Below are 20,991 nucleotides of genomic sequence, written 5' to 3'. Positions count from 1 at the left end.
ACGTGTGGGGTCTGTTGTCAGTTGGCCCGCGTGTGCGAGACACACTGCTGGGCCGGCCCAACTCTTTTCCCCTCTCCTTGGCCCAATTCGTTTCCCGCTTCATCCCAGAAATTTGAATTCGAATTAATTGTTTTAGCTGAAATTCTATACTTGTGCCCAATTCAAAATTGAATAACTTCAAATCCACTGAGCCAAATTTGATGAATTTTATGTTGTTGGAAAGCCTATGAAATTATCTATCAAACTACACTAGTCTCAAACCTAGATGCATTGTAGAACTCATGTAGTAAAAATAACAAGGCTGTGCCTTTTTTAAATTCCAACAATTATTAAAAACCATCCATAAGTGATTTTGAGTTGATTCAAACTCTCATAAATCACATTTAATATTGTATAATTGATTATGTAAAAATATGGCATGGTTGCTTCTTATGATCATGAGCTAGATTCAAATAATGGCTATATAGTCATTTCTAGCTCATTTAAATCATTTCAAATTTTTGAATTTGAAATCTATGAGATGTAGCATCTCATTTAAATCATCTTCCCAAGTAATGTGAAGTAAGGTGATGACCTTAGTTGCAGCGTCTCATCATTGCTTACTTGAGGATATTAAATCAAAGTAGGATTTAAATTGCATGAGGTATAGTACCTCATTTAAATCATTTTTCTCAAATGATAAGTGTGAAGTGTTGACCTTGGTCAACATAATCCCACATTTACTATTTGAGGAGATTAAATCTTAATAAGATTTCAATGAGAGGAAATTCTTCTTCTTACAAGTTTTCTTAAAAGAAAAACAAAGCCAACACCCTTGTGATTAATGTTGTGATGATATGTTAGCTTGTGTGAACCATTTATGGGTTAAGTCTAGCACTTAAGCTTTGTGTGGTGATTGTATATACCTCGTTTTCGTTTATAGACGCTAGCACTAAGGACTACCAGGAGGAGGAGGTATTCTACCAAGAGAAAGAAGAAAGCTTTGATCACTGTACCAATCAAGGCAAGCTATACTCTTGCAAGTTACCCTAGTGCAAGCTCAACTTGAGCAAGGCACTCATACCATACTACTTGTGTTTTACTTTCTAAGTCCCAGTTTTTATCTTACAAAGCTTTTACTTTGATTATCAAGGTTTACTTTTATAGTTAACTTGAGTCTAGATATGGAGTAGTACAAGAACATCAAAGTTAGCCTAGAAAGCTACAAGCTAGTTATCACCCCTCATGACTAGTTGCTAGTGCTAAAACTAAAATTGACTACTCTAGATGGGAACTTGTGAAATTCTTGACTTTGAAAACCTTGGAATGATGAGTCATTCTATTGAAAGATTTTGAAGGTGAATGTGACTTGAATGACATGGTGATTTTGATAAAAACTGATGATTGGGTTCGGATGCGATACCTTTCCAATTCTTGAGTACCCCCACAATACCTGATTATTGGTAAGGCTTTAGCTGGAAATTTATGTGTCTTAGTATGGGTTCCCTCTGAACAAGCGTCATAGAGGTTATGCCGAGGCTGCCTCCGTTGAAAGTGAAATGACGTAAAAAGAATTGAATGTCCTACCCAAGCCCTGTGCAGTTCCCAGGATAGCAGTTGGTTATCACTGGGAGGCCAAACTCATGGGGGAGGTGCCTATACTAGGATGTGTAAGTGAAAGTTTAATGGTTGATGATCCGCATACTGAGTTATGGTTATTCAGGGTTATCCTGACGGATGTAATCAAATGTTGTGGCACAAGTGTGCAACCTCTGCAGAGTGTAAACCTATTCGAATAGCCGCGTCCGCGGTCATGGACAGTTGAAAAGGTCATACTGTTCGGTCATCAGGACTTTTCCAAAAAGGTGACATGTGATGGGTGACTTGTGAATTGAACTTGAAAGGTGACTTTGACTTGAATCACAACAGAGTTGTGGGAATGACACTAATGTTTCCACTTGAGTTAAGTTAGGCAAATGAAGAGTCTTTGGTTACTAAATGCTTATGAAATAAAACTGGCTTTATGCAAATGAACCTAGAGCTTAGAATTCCATTGATATAGTTGATAGTGCTTACATTAGTATTAGTTTGCGAGTACTTTAAAGTACTCATGGCTGTGTTCCTGGCTATTCAAATGGCCAGACTATGAAGATGAGCCCCAGTACCAGGATGATGGACAGCAGGACGTCTACGATAACTAGGACTACTCTTGACGTCAAAAGTTGCTTGTGGAGCTGATACGCGTACAGCACGCGTTCGTTGGGAGCCCCAAGAGGAAGGTGTGATGCGTACAGCGGCAAGTTTTCCCTCAGTAAGAAACCAAGGTTTATCGAACCAGTAGGAGCCAAGAAGCACGTTGAAGGTTGATGGCGGCGAGATGTAGTGCGGCGCAACACCAGGGATTCCGGCGCCAACGTGGAACCTGCACAACACAACCAAAGTACTTTGCCCCAACGAAACAGTGAGGTTGTCAATCTCACCGGCTTGCTGTAACAAAGGATTAGATGTATAGTGTGGATGATGATTGTTTGCAGAAAACAGTAGAACAAGTATTGCAATAGATTGTATTCGATTAAAAGAATGGACCGGGGCCCACAGTTCACTAGAGGTGTCTCTCCCATAAGATAAATAGCATGTTGGGTGAACAAATTATAGTTGGGCAATTGACAAATAGAGAGGGCATGACAATGCACATACATGATATGATGAGTATTGTGAGATTTAATTGGGCATTACGACAAAGTACATAGACCGCTATCCATCATGCATCTATGCCTAAAAAGTCCACCTTCAGGTTATCATCCGAACCCCTTCCAGTATTATGTTGCAAACAAAAGACAATTGCATTAAGTATGGTGCGTAATGTAATCAATTACTACATCCTCGGACATAGCATCGATGTTTTATCCCTAGTGGCAACAGCACATCCACAACCTTAGAACTTTCTGTCACATCGTCCTGCATTTAATGGAGGCATGAACCCACTATCGAGCATAAATACTCCCTCTTGGAGTTAAGAGTAAAAACTTGGCCAGAGCCTCTACTAATAACGGAGAGCATGCAAGATCATAAACAACACATAGGTAATAGATTGATAATCAACATAACATAGTATTCTCTATCCATCGAATCCCAACAAACACAACATATAGTATTACAGATAGATGATCTTGATCATGTTAGGCAGCTCACAAGATCCAACAATGAAGCACAATTAGGAGAAGACGACCATCTAGCTACTGCTATGGACCCATAGTCCAGGGGTGAACTACTCACTCATCACTCCGGAGGCGACCATGGCGGTGAAGAGTCCTCCGGGAGATGATTCCCCTCTCCGGCAGGGTGCCGGAGGCGATCTCCTGAATCCCCCGAGATGGGATTGGCGGCAGCGGCGTCTCTGGAAGGTTTTCCGTATCGTGGCTCTCGGTACTGGGGGTTTCGCGACGAAGGCTATAAGTAGGCGGAGGAGATAGGTCAGGGGGCCACACGAGGGCCCCACACGCTAGGCCGGCGCGGCCAGGGCTTGGGCCGCGCCGCCCTAGTGTGTCGCCAGCTCGTGGCCCCACTTCGTATCATCTTCGGTCTTCTGGAAGCTTCGTGTGAAAATAGGCCCCTGGGCGTTGATTTCGTCCAATTCCGAGAATATTTCCTTACTAGGATTTCTGAAACCAAAAACAGCAGAAAACAGCAACTCGCTCTTCGGCATCTCGTTAATAGGTTAGTGCCGGAAAATGCATAAATATGACATAAAGTATGCATAAAACATGTAGATATCATCAATAATGTGGCATGGAACATAAAAAATTATCGATACGTCGGAGACGTATCAGCATCCCCAAGCTTAGTTTCTGCTCGTCCCGAGCAGGTAAATGATAACAAAGATAATTTCTGGAGTGACATGCCATCATAACCTTGATCATACTATTGTAAGCATATGTAATGAATGCAGCGATCAAAACAATGGTAATGCAATGACTAAACAAATGAATCATAAAGCAAAGACTTTTCATGAATAGTACTTCAAGACAAGCATCAATAAGTCTTGCATAAGAGTTAACTCATAAAGCAATAATTCAAAGTAAAGGTATTGAAGCAACACAAAGGAAGATTAAGTTTCAGCGGTTGCTTTCAACTTGTAACATGTATATCTCATGGATAGTTGTCAATGTAAAGTAATACAACAAGTGCAATATGCAAGTATGTAGGAATCAATGCATAGTTCACACAAGTGTTTGCTTCTTGAGATGGGAGGAAAATAGGTGAACTGACTCAACAATAAAAGTAAAAGAAAGGCCCTTCGCAGAGGGAAGCATTGATTGCTATATTTGTGCTAGAGATTTGATTTTGAAAACAAGAAACAATTTTGTCAACGGTAGTAATAAAGCATATGTGTCATGTAAATTATATCCTACAAGTTGCAAGCCTCATGCATAGTATACTAATAGTGCCCGCACCTTGTCCTAATTAGCTCGGATTACCTGGATTATCATCGCAATGCATATGTTTTAACCAAGTGTCACAAAGGGGTACCTCTATGCCGCCTGTACAAAGGTCTAAGGAGAAAGCTCGCATTGGATTTCTCGCTATTGATTATTCTCAACTTAGACATCCATACCGGGACAACATAGACAACAGATAATGGACTCCTCTTTTATGCATAAGCATTCAATCAACAATTAATTTTCTCATATGAGATTGAGGATATTTGTCCAAAACTGAAACTTCCACCATGGATCATGGCTTTAGTTAGCGGCCCAATGTTCTTCTCTAACATTATGCATGCTCTAACCATTCTAGCGGTAAATCTCCCTTACTTCAGACAAGACGGACATGCATAGCAACTCACATGATATTCAACAAAGAGTAGTTGATGGCGTCCCCAGGAACATGGTTATCGCACAACAAGCAACTTAATAAGATATAAAGTGCATAAGTACATATTCAATACCACAATAGTTTTTAGGCTATTTGTCCCATGAGCTATATATTGCAAAGGTAGAGGATAGAAATTTAAAGGTAGCACTCAAACAATTTACTTTGGAATGGCGGAGAAATACCATGTAGTAGGTAGGTATGGTGGACACAAATGGCATAGTGGTTGGCTCAAGGATTTTGGATGCATGAGAAGTATTCCCTCTCGATACAAGGTTTAGGCTAGCAAGGCTATTTGAAACAAACACAAGGATGAACCGGTGCAGCAAAACTCACATAAAAGACATATTGTAAACATTATAAGGCTCTACACCGTCTTCCTTGTTGTTCAAACTCTTTACTAGAAATTATCTAGACCTTAGAGAGACCAATTATGCAAACCAAATTTTAGCAAGCTCTATGTATTTCTTTATTAATAGGTGCAAAGTATATGATGCAAGAGCTTAAACATGAGCACAACAATTGCCAAGTATCAAATTATCCAAGACATTTTACCAATTACTACATGTAGCATTTTCCGTTTCCAACCATATAACAATTTAACGAAGAAGAAACTTTCGCCATGAATACTATGAGTAAAGCCTAAGGACATATTTGTCCATATGCAACAGCGGAGCGTGTCTCTCTCCCACACAATGAATGCTAGGATCCATTTTATTCAAACAAAACAAAAACAAAAACAAACCGACGCTCCAAGCAAAGTACATAAGATGTGATGGAATAAAAATATAGTTTCACTAGAGGAACCTGATAATGTTGTCGATGAAGAAGGGGATGCCTTGGGCATCCCCAAGCTTAGACGCTTGAGTCTTCTTGATATATGCAGGGGTAAACCACCGGGGCATCCCCAAGATTAGAGCTTTCACTCTCCTTGATCATATTGTATCATCTCCCTCTCTTGATCCTTGAAAACTTCCTCCACACCAAACTCAAAACAACTCATTAGAGGGTTTGTGCACAATTAAAATTTACATGTTCAGAGGTGACACAATCATTCTTAACACTTCTAGACATTGCACAAAGCTACTGAAAGTTAATGGAATCGAAATATCCATCAAGCATAGCAAAACAGGCAATGCGAAATAAAAGGCAGAATCTGTCAAAACAGAACAGTTCGTAAAGACGAATTTCTAAGAGGCACCAGACTTGCTCAAATGAAAATTCTCAAATTGAATGAAAGTTGCGTACATATCTGAGGATCACTCACGTAAATTGGCATAATTTTCTGAGTTACCTACAGAGAATTAGGCCCAGATTCGTTACAGCAAAGAAATCTGTTTCTGCGCAGTAATCCAAATCTAGTATGAACCTTACTATCAAAGACTTTACTTGGCACAACAATGCAGAAAACTAAGATAAGGAGAGGTTGCTACAGTAGTAACAACTTCCAAGACTCAAATATAAAATAAAAGTGCAGTAGTAAAAACATGGGTTGTCTCCCATAAGCGCTTTTCTTTAACGCCTTTCAGCTAGGCGCAGAAAGTGTAAATCAAGTATTATCAAGAGATGGTGCACCAACATTACCTTGGGTTTTGCACCTACCTTTCTTGTTCTTTTTCTTACTCTTTGATTTAGGGAATACATGTCTACCCCCGGTGTAGAGGTGTATTTTAGGGTGCCTTCCCCCACATCTATGACTGCTCCCAATAGTTTCAGCAGGGATCTTCCGAGTGTGATTTGTCCTGTTCCTGCACATTCAATAACAAGATAATCAATGGATATTGTTCTTCCAAGAATGGTTGTATGCACACCCGCAGCTATTCCCTTAGGAATTATAATAGAGTTATCAATAAGAGTTATTCCTTCTCCCCCTTCAACGAATCCCCAAAGTGCCAAAGATTCATGAATACTCTTAGGCATAAGGCAAAATTCAGACATAATATCACAATTGGCATGAAGAGTTTGATCACCGATAACAACTTTAATAGTAGGATCCCATAATGAAGGTTCAGAGTTCACTAAAACTTGATCAAGACGGTTACGAACATATCTATAATTTTCGTTCAAGCGAGATGCACTTGTCTCAAGAGTGTTTAATCTATTATAAATGCTAATAAGGGTTGAATCAAAGTTATTAGCTGAATCATGTGATGCAACCAACTTCTTTATGGCATTAAAAGCTTGATCTCCATTGCAATGAAGGAAATCTCCTCCCACTAAAGCATCCAAAGCATATCTATAGCGAATCATAAGACCAAAATAAAAGTTACTAAGAAGCAAACTTAGAGTCATTTGAGGTTCAGCTTTATGATAAGAATCAAAAATTCTGGACCAAGCATCTTTAAAACTCTCCTCATCCCCTTGTTTAAAAGTGAAGACTAATTCCTCCGGTGAAGAAGTAACAGGTGCAGAACTAGACATGGTAACAAAAGTAAAATGCAAGTAACTATTTTTTTTGTGTTTTTGATATAGCAAACAAGATAGCAAATAAAGTAAAACTAGCAACTAATTTTTTTGTATTTTGATTTAGTGCAGCAAACAAAGTAGTAAATAAAATAAAGCAAGACAAAAACAAAGTAAAGAGATTGGAATGTGGAGACTCCCTTGCTGCGTGTCTTGATCTCCCCGGCACCGGCGCTTAAAAATGCAGCTTGATACGCGTGACAAAGACGCGTCCGTTGGGAACCCCAAGAGGAAGGTGTGATGCGACAGCGGCAAGTTTTCCTCAGTAAGAAACCAAGGTTTATCGAACCAGTAGGAGCCAAGAAGCACGTTGAAGGTTGATGGCGGCGAGATGTAGTGCGGCGCAACACCAGTGGATTCCGCGCCAACGTGGAACCTCGCACAACACAACCAAAGTACTTTGCCCCAACGAAACAAAGTGAGGTTGTCAATCTCACCGGCTTGTTGTAACAAAGGATTAGATGTATAGTGTGGATGATGATTGTTTGCGTAAAAAAAAGTAGAACAAGTATTGCAGTAGATTGTATTCGATTAAAAGAATGGACTGGGGTCCACAGTTCACTAGAGGTGTCTCTCCCATAAGATAAATAGCATGTTGGGTGAACAAATTACAGTTGGGCAATTGACAAATAGAGAGGGCATGACAATGCACATACATGATATGATGAGTATTGTGAGATTTAATTGGGCATTACGACAAAGTACATAGACCGCTATCCAGCATGCATCTATGCCTAAAAAGTCCACCTTCAGGTTATCATCTGAACCCCTTCCAGTATTAAGTTGCAAACAACAGACAATTGCATTAAGTATGGTGCGTAATGTAATCAATAACTACATCCTCGGACATAGCATCGATATTTTATCCCTAGTGGCAACAGCACATCCACAACCTTCGAACTTTCACATCTGCCTCTGATTTAATGGAGGCATGAACCCACTATCGAGCATAAATACTCCCTCTTGGAGTTAAGAGTAAAAACTTGGCCAGAGCCTCTACTAATAACGGAGAGCATGCAAGATCATAAACAACACATAGGTAATAGATTGATAATCAACATAACATAGTATTCTCTATCCATCGGATCCCAACAAACACAACATATAGTATTACAGATAGATGATCTTGATCATGTTAGGCAGCTCACAAGATCCAACAATGAAGCACAATTAGGAGAAGACGACCATCTAGCTACTGCTATGGACCCATAGTCCAGGGGTGAACTACTCACTCATCACTCCGGAGGCGACCATGGCGGTGAAGAGTCCTCCGGGAGATGATTCCCCTCTCCGGCAGCTCGTGGCCCCACTTCGTATCATCTTCGGTCTTCTGGAAGCTTCGTGTGAAAATAGGCCCCTGGGCGTTGATTTCGTCCAATTCCGAGAATATTTCCTTACTAGGATTTCTGAAACCAAAAACAGCAGAAAACAGCAACTGGCTCTTCGGCATCTCGTTAATAGGCTAGTGCCGGAAAATGCATAAATATGACATAAAGTATGCATAAAACATGTAGATATCATCAATAATGTGGCATGGAACATAAGAAATTATCGATACGTCGGAGACGTATCAGGAGCATATGGACCGCTACTACGTTTCTTCCGCTGTGTGTGTTTTGTAATTGATCATTAGATCAACTATTATTGTAAGACTGGATCATGTGATCCTTTGTTGTAAGACAATTATGAGTTGTAATGAATGATGTTCTATGATATCAATCTATTATGTCTCGCAAAAACAATATTCCCGGGATTGCGATATATGGCATAATAGGCATCTGGAGTTAAAAATCCGGGTGTTGACAGTTTGTGAGATTTTCAGAGTTGGAGTTGAGCTAGATTGTTATCCTCACTGGACCAATGAGGATATCAAAGAGTTTGTACACTTCTAACTTATAATAATAAGTGTTTGATATTTGAACCCGCAAAGTTTATGTTGCACCACTCCGAGGGATGTAATACTTGGAAATTGGTACTTTCAAAAATGTTATGTCAACGACCTGCGTACTACAACATGTGGCGGTATGGGTTAGCTACAATACCCGGCGTTGTGTGATGAGGTCCCGGAGCTCCACCCCCTCCGACAACGGCGGAACATCGAAGCCGCAGTTGGACATGTGGTAGTGGGGCAGCTGGTAATCCGGCGGCACAAGCATGCGAGCTCTGTGCGGCACCGGGGTGGTGCATGAACTCGCCGTACTCGCCGTCGCTGTCGCCGCCGCCGACTTCTTGGTTGTGCACCATCGCTAGGAAGATGGAGGTGGTGGGCTAGGTTTTTTTTGTGAGGGGCGAAGAGGGGACCAGATTTAATAGAGGAGGATATTGTGCACATCAAAGACGACGAGGAAGCTCTGTCGTTGCTGCGTGGAGCGAGGGAGCGGCTTCTCATCTCACGCTACGTCTGCATGGGAAACCGACACGTCCACTAATCTTCTCCACTGTCATTAAAGACAACAATCCACCGCTTCTCTCGCTACTACGACAGTCTCACCCAAGAAATCCTACGTGATGAGGAGCGGCGACGTGCCTGGCCCTAGGGGCAGACACTGTCATGTCGGGTATCTATTGAGCTTGAAATGTTGCTAGCTATTTAGAGTAAGTACAATACGGTCCAACCAGTTGGCTATAAAAATAAAATATTATATGTTTGCTTTTAGAGGAGAGAGATTAGGAGAGAGAATGAAAGTGTGCTCTTATGCAATAGCCAGCTCTAGCACGTACTCCTAGGCACTATGTGAAACTAAAAGGTGGGCCATATATTGTAAAAGTAATACACTTTTAGAGAAAGTACAATAAGGTACAATCAGCTAGCTATAAGAGATAAAATAATATAAATTTGATTAGTTCGAAGAGAGAGATTAGGAGAGAGAAGAGAAGTGGGCTCTTATCTAATAGCTAGCTCTAGCACGTGCTCCTAGGCACAATATGAGACTAAAAGGTGGGCCATATATTGTAAAAGTATTATACTTTTATAGCTTACTATTGTAAATGCTAGCTATAAGTTGACTATAAATGATGTGGAAAATTGGTATAACCGGCTGCTAGCTACACCATTATTCTTGCTCTTATAATTTAATATTGTACATGCTATCTATAAGTTAACTATAGATGATGTGGCAAACTGTTATAGCCGGCTGCCGGCTACGCTATTTTTTTTGCTCTTATGGGGCGCCTCGTTATGGTCCGAAACCACGCGGCTGCCCACTAGAACTATTAGGATCGTTATTAAGACTGTCGGTGTAGATAATTTAGATCTTAACCCTACTCAGGTTTTGACTTTCTTGCAGTACACGATATTCCTCGCACATTAATGAATGCTTGTGGACTACACTGCTCCGCATTGCCACGAAAACATAACTTGCATTTTGAGGCTACATTCAATTCAACCATGACTTTGCGAGGTCATATGGAACCCTGGCATTTTTACACAGGGAACTGCGTCGATGCAAGCTTCACGTTGACATTTTGGCGCCGTACGATGGACCGTGTGGTGCGCCGGCGTGAGTGCGATTTGCTGTTGCGGGCCGGGGGCGCACCATCACCACTGTGCCACTCACTTGTGCTTGTGCAATGGAAATCATGGTACCGCGCCGTCTTCCGGCGTCGCCACGTGCTCCCTGGAAAAGGAAGAAGCAACGTCCATCGTCGCCGAAGCTCAGCCGTCCACCTATCACAACGACCGTCGCAAGCTTCTATATATACCCCGCCCCCGCCGCACCGCAGCACGATCACCTGAAAATCTTCGTCGCCAAACCACCACAATCTGTCACTCTCCATCGTTCCTCGCTTCCTTCTCCCTTCCATCTTCGTTCTGTTCTCATCGATCACTCCAAGAATTCTTGATTGGTGGCTGGCTGGTGATCGACCATGAGGAATCACAAGAAGCTGCTGCAGTTCCTCCGGCCGGACCCGGCGGTGGCCGCGGCCAAGATGTCATCAGACGAGGAAGACGACGACAGGTGTTCCCCGCTGCCGTCGCCGATGTCCAGCGGGAGCGCGAGCACGTCGGCCGCGGCGTCCCCGTCGCCGTACATGCCCTCGCCGTGGGTGAACCTCCCGGGCCTCGGCGCCGGGTCCGCGCTGGCTGGAACGAGCCACACAGGCCTCCTCGGGTCGCTGGTGAAGACGGACGGGCACGTGTACTCACTCGCCGCGGCGGGGGACCTGCTCTACACCGGCACCGACTCCAAGAACGTGCGGGTGTGGAAGGACCAGCGCGAGTTCGCCGGGTTCAAGTGCGGGAGCGGCCTCGTCAAGGCCATCTTGGTCGCCGGGGACGGCCGGATCTACACCGGCCACCAGGACGGGAAGGTGCGCGTGTGGCGCCGGGACTCCGCCGACGACCCCGCCGTGCACAAGCGCGTCGGCTCGCTCCCGCGGCTCGGGGAGTTTCTCCGGAGCTCCGTCCGCCCCTCGCACTACGTTCACACTGGCCGGCGGAAGCAGAGCTCGCTCTGGCTGCGCCACTTCGACGCCGTGTCGTGCCTCAGCTTAGATATGGAGGCGGGGATAATATATTCCGGGTCCTGGGACAGGACCTTCAAGGTATGGCGCGTGGCCGACTCGCGGTGCCTCGAGTCAGTGCGCGCACACGACGACGCGGTGAACACGGTGGCGGCGGCCGGGTTCGACGCGCTGGCGTTCACGGGGTCCGCCGACGGCACGGTGAAGGTGTGGCGACGGGAGGCGGGCAAGGGCGGCGCGACCAGGCACGTCATGGAGCGGGTGCTGCGGAAGGCCGACAGCGCGGTCACCGCCGTCGCCGTGGCAGCCGAGGCGCGCGTGGTATACGTGGCGTCGTCAGACGGCGCCGTGACGCACTGGCAATGGCGGCGGGGCGCCGCACGGGAGAGCGCGCCGAGGAACGGCGGCGCGCTGCGCGGGCACAGGATGGCCGTGCTGTCCCTGGCCGTGGCCGGGCGCGTGGTGGTGAGCGGGTCCGCCGACCGGACCATCTGCGTGTGGCGCCGCGACGAGGGCGCCGAACACTCCCGCCTCGCCGTGCTCACCGACCACACGGGCCCGGTGAAGTGCGTGGCCATGGACGAGGAGGAGTCGCTCGACGCGGACGGGCACCGGCGGTGGGTGGTGTACAGCGGCAGCCTCGACGGGTCCGTCAAGGTGTGGCGCGTGTCCGACGCGCCGGACGCGGTGGCGACGATGGGGCGGACGCCGGCGCACGTGTGGAAGGGCACGCCGTCGCCGCTGGGCGCCTGGAACACGCCGCGCCGGGCGCCGGAGTAGAGCTGATCATCGAAGCGCGTGAAGCAAGTCCCGTTCAATCGGCGCATGTAGAGCACGCACGTGTAAACCGTGCGAGAGCGTGGTAGAATTAGGCTGTAGATACGCGTATGAGCAATGTAGAATCATACTGCCCCGTATGTATGTATGTATTGTACATACGGTGCTGCGTATGTTTGATTTGTTGATTTGATTTATTTTGGGGGCCGCCGAAATGGACGTATGGTGGGAGGTTGATGGGAGAGTTTGTGGTGGTGATTTGGTCGGTTGTCCGAGCGGATCAGTGGGGCCGGCAGGTTGGCGAGAGATCATCGATTTGTGCACTCTCGTCTCAAGCAAGGAACAGTTCTTTCTTCTTGGGGCTTAATTTGAAACTTTGGAGATGTGAACGACGTTGTACTCCGTGTTGTTTTGTAAGACAAGTTATTCAAAAAGATTGGCTTGTGTGACAAGAAAAGAAGGAAGATGTTTGCAGTTTGCCTCAATTTCTTAACTACCTAGCATTGAAGATTGTCGTGCAAGTTTTGCTAGGTAAACTCTTTCGAGAGGCAATTAGGATTAGGTCCGTCCCTCGGCTGCCGGCGTCGCCACCGTAGGTTCCCCTGCTTTCCCTTGCCACCACGGCGGCCAGAGGGTGGGGAACCATGGATTGGATGTCCGGTTCTCGTAGGGTCTTCGATTTTTTTTTTTTTTTTTTTTTTTTTTTTTTTGGCTCTGGTAGTTTAGGGGCATCGTAAGTCCTTCAGCCCATCAAGATCGATGTTTTTCCTCAAAGGTGCGTCGACGGGTTGGAGTTTGGAGTAGCTCGTCTGGCATTAGGCTTGGCCTGATATTAGTGTCAGCCGATGGCATTTCATCGATGGGATGATGTTGCAACGTATTATTAGTATATCCTCAAGTTCCGCCTCCGTCAGATGAGGCTTAGCCAAGTACGGCTTCATCGGGGAACTTGCGAGTTGGGAGTCCCCCATCTCCGTGTGGGGGATTATATCCCGACCCTTCTTAGTACTAGCTTCTTCGGGACGGTGAACTTTTGAAAGCGTGGACGTTGAGCGGTGTAGAAGGAAGGTGGTGCTGATATCTTCAATGACTTACCCTCTCTTTTCTTGTAAGGTCTGGTTTCAAATAATATATTGTGACTTTTCGCAAAGGAAAAAACATTATCGTGCAAATTTGAGATTGTCTGAGAAAAAAACTGTGGGATATTCTGTGCTCAGATACGAAGTTTGAGATTTTATTAAATTTTTTTGGGGCATGTGTAAAAATGAAATTTTCCTGTGCTTCAAAATAGCCTTTCACGTGACATCTCTTCTTGTCTTCTTTACACAGGCCGCACAAAATATTTGTTCTTGCAAAACTTTTGTGAGCTAGCATAAGATGTCGGATGCACACTGTGAAATTTTAACAAATTCTTTAAACATTTTCAAATGAATTTAAAATATATTTTACTTAATATATGTGTATTTACATCAGTGAGCCAAAGAACCGTATCTGAAGAAAGATGTTGCAAGTTTACCTCGGCTAAAAGAAGAAGGGACGATTGTCGTGCAAGCCTTTCAGATAAGTCAAGACAAGGACGCCGGCCCGGCCGTAGCTGTAGTTCTTAATTTGCATTTATTAACTCAATCCGATCGATTGCTTGCTGTAAAACCAGAAAGATGCCTGTCAAATGTCATTGTAGTAGCCGGCAGGGCACACGTACTTTTCGTAGCACACGTCGGCGGCACGTACTTGTACGTGAAGCACTGTAAATGTATTGTATGTACCCCAAACAATTAAATAAAGGTGGTGTTCATTTGTCAGGTGCAGACATGCTACGTACATACTGCCAGTATACGAGTGCGACGCCGAAACTGATTCTCCGTCGTGTGAGTACCGTACGAGCCAAGCAACACAGACCGACCGGAGAAGTCGCGTGCGGCTGCCTTGCGCCGGCCGTGGAAATTCTTGAAAAATTCAGAAAAATTGATGAAAGGCAGCCAACCTTTTTTTTTTTTGTAGCGGATGGAAAGTATGCAACAACTAGCCAATTACGGCATGCTCTCACTCACGCCACCAGAGACAAACATGACCCGATTGAGTGGAAACGCTTCGTGGGTCGCAGCACACCACACAGTGACACAGACCTTGGTCCATGGTGGTACACAAATTGGGACTTTGCTCGGGGAACATGGTCGTAAAACAGGGGTGACGGGTGGAGGATACTATATGGGCTCCTATTTGACGCCATTGCGTCAAGTACGGCTAAAGGCTGAACAGTACTACGCGGGCCACATTTCGAAGGAGCCCAATAAAAGACATAGTTTCTTCTTCTTTTAATTATTTTTTTAAGGAAAATAAAGGTTTGCTCATCCATTGAATAGGTAGAAGGTATTCGTTGGGGTGTTGGAGATGGAACGAAAATTAAAATTCTATCAGACCCCTGGATTCCAGATGTGAAGCCCTATATGCTTCGTCCTCTGATCACTATTCTTCAGGACCAAACGGTGAACTCTCTAATCTTGGAGGATGTAAAAACCTGGGATGTGGAGCTTGTGAGAACGATCTTCGATGAAGCCACAACCGACAAGATTCTGCAGATTCCCATTAGTCGGCACGGCGGGGATGATCATGTGTCTTGGCCGCTCGCCCGATTTGGTCATTACACTGTTAGATCAGCTTATCACCTGGCTCGAGAGGATCGTTTCGCAGTGGATCGTAGTACGTGGCACTGGCCAAGGCGCCTCTTTTACCGCCCTTGACAGTGTAGACTCGAAGTTATGGAAGAAATTATGGGTCAATAAAGCACCTGGTAAGATGATCATCACCTTATGGAGGCTTGCGCATGATTGTCTTCCCTGTGGTCACTAGATACAAAAGCAGAATATTGAGGCGTCTTATGCCTGTGTTTCTGCAATCAACATAAGACGGGGTTGGAAAAAGCGCTAGGCGTAAGCGAGACGATTGGCATTTACCTAGTGCCTAGACGGGCATATAGTTTGTACTATAAAGTGTGTAAATAGGTTATCATATGTGAGTACACATTAATCTACATTAATCTAGAGCATGTTAATGAGTAAATTACTATCAATTACCATTAGAATATGGCCCATATGTCTCGATAGTGAAATATGGCATGATTTCTTCATGGGGAAGACAATTTCATGGTTGCCATGCCTATACTTCCGCTTATGTCCTAGGCGAGGCGTTTGTCCATCGCCTAGTGCTTAAGGGTGAGTAAGCGTCTCCTAGGCGTCGCCTTTTCCAACACTGACGGTGCAACATGCCCTACTATCCTATCAGTTCGTCAATGAGGTCTGGAAGGGTGTTAAGTCTGAGCATGACGTCCATCTTCGAAGAGGTTCTTTCATCTCTCCACGGACCTGGGTTCTTGATTTTCTTGACCGTAGCTCAGATATCCAGATTAGTACGGCAGCTACAGTTTGGCATATTTGGGATGCACGAAATAAAGAACGTGAGGGAGAGGGTTTGGTGCATCCCGCTTCTCTGGCTGCAAGGATTAATGCATACGTGGATTCGATTTTGCTCCACTTGCACACACCAACTACTATCCATAGGTGTGAGCTCTCTTCAAGTGTTAAATGGGCCCCGCCACCGGAAGGTACTATCTTGGTGAATGTCGGTGCAGCCATGTTCAAGTCTATGAGGCAGATGGGGACTGGTATTGTTGCACGACATCACAATGGCTCGTTTCTTGCAGCTTACAACGAGCGATATGATAATGTCTTGCTACCAGATTTGGCGGAGGCGTTGGCCATTCGCCGTGCCCTCTCTTTCGCCTTTGATGATGGCTTCCCCAAGATCATCATTGTCTTGGACTGCCTTGTAGGGATTCGTTGCATAGAAAACAAAAATTTTCCTACCGCGAGAACGCAATCCAAGCCAAGATGCAATCTAGAAGACAGTAGCAACGAGGGGATGATCGAGACTCACCCTTGAAGATTTCCAAAGCCTACAAGATGAAGCTCTTGTTGCTGCGGTAGACGATCACTTGCCGCTTGCAAAAGCGCGTAGAAGATCTTGATCACGGTGCCACGATCGGGCAGCACCTCCGTACTCGGTCACACTTTCGGTGTTGATGAAGACGACGTCCACCTCCCCGTTCCAGCGGGCAGCGGAAGTAGTAGCTCCTCCTTGAATCCGGCAGCACGACGGCGTGGTGGCGGTGGCGATGGAGATCTCCGGCGGAGCTTCGCTAAGCGTTGCGGGAGAGGGGGAGGAGTGGGGCGGCTAGGGTTTGGGGAGAGGGGGTGGCCGGCCTCCTTGGGGTGCGGCCAAGGTGGTGGTGTTGTGGTGGCCGGCCCCCTCCCCTTGGCCCCTCATTATATAGGTGGAACCCCCAAGTGTTGGACTACAAGTCTTCGAATAAAACCCCAATCCAAAACCTTCCATGTGTAGGGAAACCTACCCAAGGTGGGATTCCCACCTTAAGTGGGACTCCCACCCTTCCATGGGGGGGGGGGCGGTGGCCGGCCACCCTTGGTGGAGTCCACCTGGGACTCCACCCCTCTAGGGTTGGCCGGCCATGGGAGGTGGAGTCCCTTCGGGACTACGCCTTCCAATTTGATTTCTTCCGGACTTTTCTAGAACCTTCTAGAACCTTCCATAAAATCTTCCGGATCATTTTAAATCTTATAAAATGACTTCCTATATATGAATCTTATTCTCCGGACCATTCTGGAACTCCTCGTGATGTCCGGGATCCCATCCGGGACTTCGAACAAAACTTCGAACTCCATTCCATATTCAAGTTCTACCATTTCAACATCAAACCTTAAGTGTGTCACCCTACGGTTCGCGAACTATGTGGACATGGTTGAGTACTCTCTCCGACCAATAACCAATAGCGGGATCTGGAGATCCATAATGGCTCCCACATATTCAACGATGACTTCAGTGATCGAATGAACCATTCACATACGATACCAATTCCCTTTGTCACGCGATATTTTACTTGTCCGAGGTTTGATCATCGGTATCACTCTATACCTTGTTCAACCTCGTCTCCTGACAAGTACTCTTTACTCGTACCGTGGTATGTGGTCTCTTATGAACTTATTCATATGCTTGCAAGACATTAGACGACATTCCACCGAGAGGGCCCAGAGTATATCTATCCGTCATCGGGATGGACAAATCCCACTGTTGATCCATATGCCTCAACTCATACTTTCCGGATACTTAATCCCACCTTTATAACCACCCATTTACGCAGTGGCGTTTGATGTAATCAAAGTACCTTTCTGGTATAAGTGATTTACATGATCTCATGGTCATAAGGACTAGGTAACTATGTATCGAAAGCTTATAGCAAATAACTTAATGACATGATCTTATGCTACGCTTAATTGGGTGTGTCCATTACATCATTCATATAATGATATAACCTTGTTATTAATAACATCCAATGTTCATGATTATGAAACTAATCATCCATTAATCAACAAGCTAGTTAAGAGGGATACTAGGGACTCTTTGTTGTTTACATATCACACATGTATCAATGTTTCGGTTAATACAATTATAGCATGGTATATAAACATTTATCATAAACATAAAGATATATAATAACCACTTTTATTATTGCCTCTTGGGCATATCTCCATGATCTCCCACTTGCACTAGAGTCAATAATCTAGATTATATTGTAATGTACCTAACACCCATGGCATTCTGGTGTTGGTCATGCTTTGCCCTAGGGAGAGCTTTAGTCAACGGATCTGCTACATTCAGATCAGTGTGTACTTTGCAAATCTTTACTTCTCGATCTTCGATGTACTCGCGAATCGAGTGGTAACGCAGCTTGATATGCTTCAACCTTTTGTGTGACCTTGGTTCTTGTGCATTGGCGATGGCACCCATGTTGTCACAGTAGATGACTAGTGGGTCCAATGCACTAGGAACCACACCGAGCTCTACAATGAACCTCTTCATCCATACCGCTTCTGATGAAGCCTCTGAAGCCGCTATGTACTCCGATTCTGTTGAAGACTTCGCCACCGTGCACTGCTTCGAGCTTGCCCACTTTATCGGCACCATTCAATATAAACACGTACCCAGACTGTGACTTAGAGTCATCAGGATCAGTGTTCTAACTTGCATCGGTGTAACCGCTTACAACGAGCTCTTGGTCACCTCCATAACAAAGAAACATATCCTTAGTTCTTTTCAAGTACTTCAGGATATTCTTGACCGCTGTCCAGTGTTCCATTCCTGGATCACTTTGATATATGCTAGTCAAACTAACAGCATGTGCTATATCCGGTCTAGTACATAGCATGGCATACATAATAGAGCCTACTGCCGAGGCATAGGGGATCTGACTCATCCTTTCTCTTTCTTCTGCCGTAGCCGGTCCTTGAGTCTTACTCAAGAGTCAAGACCTTGCCTGGTAACATAGGTAAAAACCCTTTCTTACTTTCGTCCATTCTAAACTTCTTTAGAATCTTGTCCAAGTATGTACTCTGTGATAGCCCTATTAGGCGTCTTGATCTATCTCTATAAATCTTGATGCCTAATATATACGATGCTTCACCAAGGTCTTTTATTGAAAAACTATTATTCAAATAACCTTTTACACTTCTTAATAGTTCTATATCATTCCCAATCAATAATATGTCATCTACATATAATATCGGGGAATGCTATGAGCTCCCACTCACTTTCTTGTAAATACAGGCCTCTCCATGACACTGTATAAACCCGAAGTCTTTGATCACCTTATCAAAGCGTCGGTTCCAACTTCTTGATGCTTGCTTCAGTCCATAGATTGAACGCTGAAGTTTGCATACTTTGTCAGCATTTTTAGGATCGAAAAAACCTTTGGGTTGTACCATATACAACTCTTCCTTAATGTCTCCATTAAGGAACGCCGTTTTGACATCCATCTGCCAAATCTCATAATCGAAAAATGCAGCTATTGCTAACAAAATCCTCACAGATTTTAGCTTCGCTACAGGTGAGAAAGTCTCATCGTAGTCAACTCCTTGAATTTGTCGGAAACCCTTTGCGACAAGTCGAGCTTATAGACGATAATATTACCATCGGCATCTGTTTTTCTCTTGAAGATCCATTTATTCTCGACAGCCTTGCGGCTATCAGGTAAGTCTACCAAAGTCCATACTTTGTTATCATACATGGATCCCATTTCGGATTTCATGGCTTCTTGCCATTTGTTGGAATCTGGGCTCATCATCGCTTCTTCATACGTCGCAGGGTCCTCATCATTGTTGTCCACAATCATGACATTTAGACAAGGATCATACCAATCATGAGTGGCACGTTCCCTTGTCGATCTGCGAGGTTCAGTAGTTTCCTCGTTCGAAGTTTCATGATCATTATCATTAGCTTCCTCTGTTACCGGTGTAGGCGGTACAGGAACAGCTTCGATCTTTGCGCTACTACGATCAACGAGTAAAGATTCATCAATCTCATCGAAGTTCTACTTTTCTTCCAGTCACTTCTTTAGTGAGAAATTCTTTCTCAAGAAAGGTTCCGTTCTTAGCAACAAAGATTTTGCCTTCGGATCTGTGATAGAAAGTGTACCCTATAGTTTCCTTAGGGTATCCTATGAAGACGCATTTCTCCGTTTTGGGTTCTGGCTTGTCCGGTTGTAACTTCTTTACATAGGCTTCGCAACCCCAAACTTTAAGGAACGACAGCTTAGGTTTCTTATTAAACCATAATTCATACGGTGTCGTTTCTACGGATTTTGATGGTGCTCTATTTAAAGTGAATGCAGCTGTCTCTAATGCATAACTCCAAAATGATAACGGCAAATCAGTAAGAGACATCATAGAACGAACCATATCTAAGAGAGTTCGATTACGACATTCGGACACACCGTTTCGTTGTGGTGTTCCCGACGGTGTCAATTGTGAAAGTATTCCGCATTTCTTTAAATGCATGCCAAACTCATAACTCAGATATTCACCTCCGCGATCAGATCGTAGAAATTTAATCTTCTTGTTACGTTGATTTTCTACTTCACTTTGGAATTCCTTAAACTTCTCGAAAGTTTCGGATTTATGTTTCATGAAATAGATATACCCATATCTACTCAGATCATCTGTGAAGGTTAGAACATAACGATAACCACCGCACGATGCTACACTTATTGGTCCGCACACATCGGTATGTATGATTTCCAATAAGTCAGTAGCTCGCTCCATCATACCAGAAAATGGAGTCTTAGTCATTTTTCCCATTAGACATGCTTCGCATCTATCAAGTGACTCAAAGTCAAGTGATTCAAGTAATCCATCGGTATGGAGTTTCGTCATGCGTTTCACTCCAATATGACCAAGGCAGCAAGTGCCACATATAAGTAGAATTATCATTCAATTTAATTCGCTTAGCATCAATGTTATGTATATGTGTATCACTACTATCGAGATCTAACAGAAATAAGCCATTCTTTTCAGGTGCTCGACCATA

At 44.4% G+C, this 20,991-nt stretch overlaps 1 protein-coding gene across 1 annotated transcript; it reads left to right on the top strand.

Moving 5' to 3' along the window:
* The first annotated feature begins 10,869 nt into the window (after nt 1-10,869).
* On the top strand, nt 10,870-12,989 carry LOC127298875 (protein JINGUBANG-like). Its single transcript, XM_051328733.2, has one exon. The coding sequence runs from the start codon at nt 11,182-11,184 to the stop codon at nt 12,556-12,558; it is 1,377 nt and encodes a 458-aa protein (XP_051184693.1). The 5' UTR covers nt 10,870-11,181; the 3' UTR covers nt 12,559-12,989.
* The last annotated feature ends 8,002 nt before the right edge of the window (nt 12,990-20,991 follow it).

The sequence above is a fragment of the Lolium perenne genome, chromosome 5 (genome assembly GCF_019359855.2).
Source record: "Lolium perenne isolate Kyuss_39 chromosome 5, Kyuss_2.0, whole genome shotgun sequence".
Lineage (NCBI taxonomy): Eukaryota > Viridiplantae > Streptophyta > Magnoliopsida > Poales > Poaceae > Lolium > Lolium perenne.
This window is presented reverse-complemented; position numbering and strand designations above follow the sequence as displayed.

Bases quoted from the DNA above. Each gene is read 5' to 3' on its own strand.
- LOC127298875 (XM_051328733.2), top strand. From the start codon at position 11,182: ATGAGGAATCACAAGAAGCTGCTGCAGTTCCTCCGGCCGGACCCGGCG.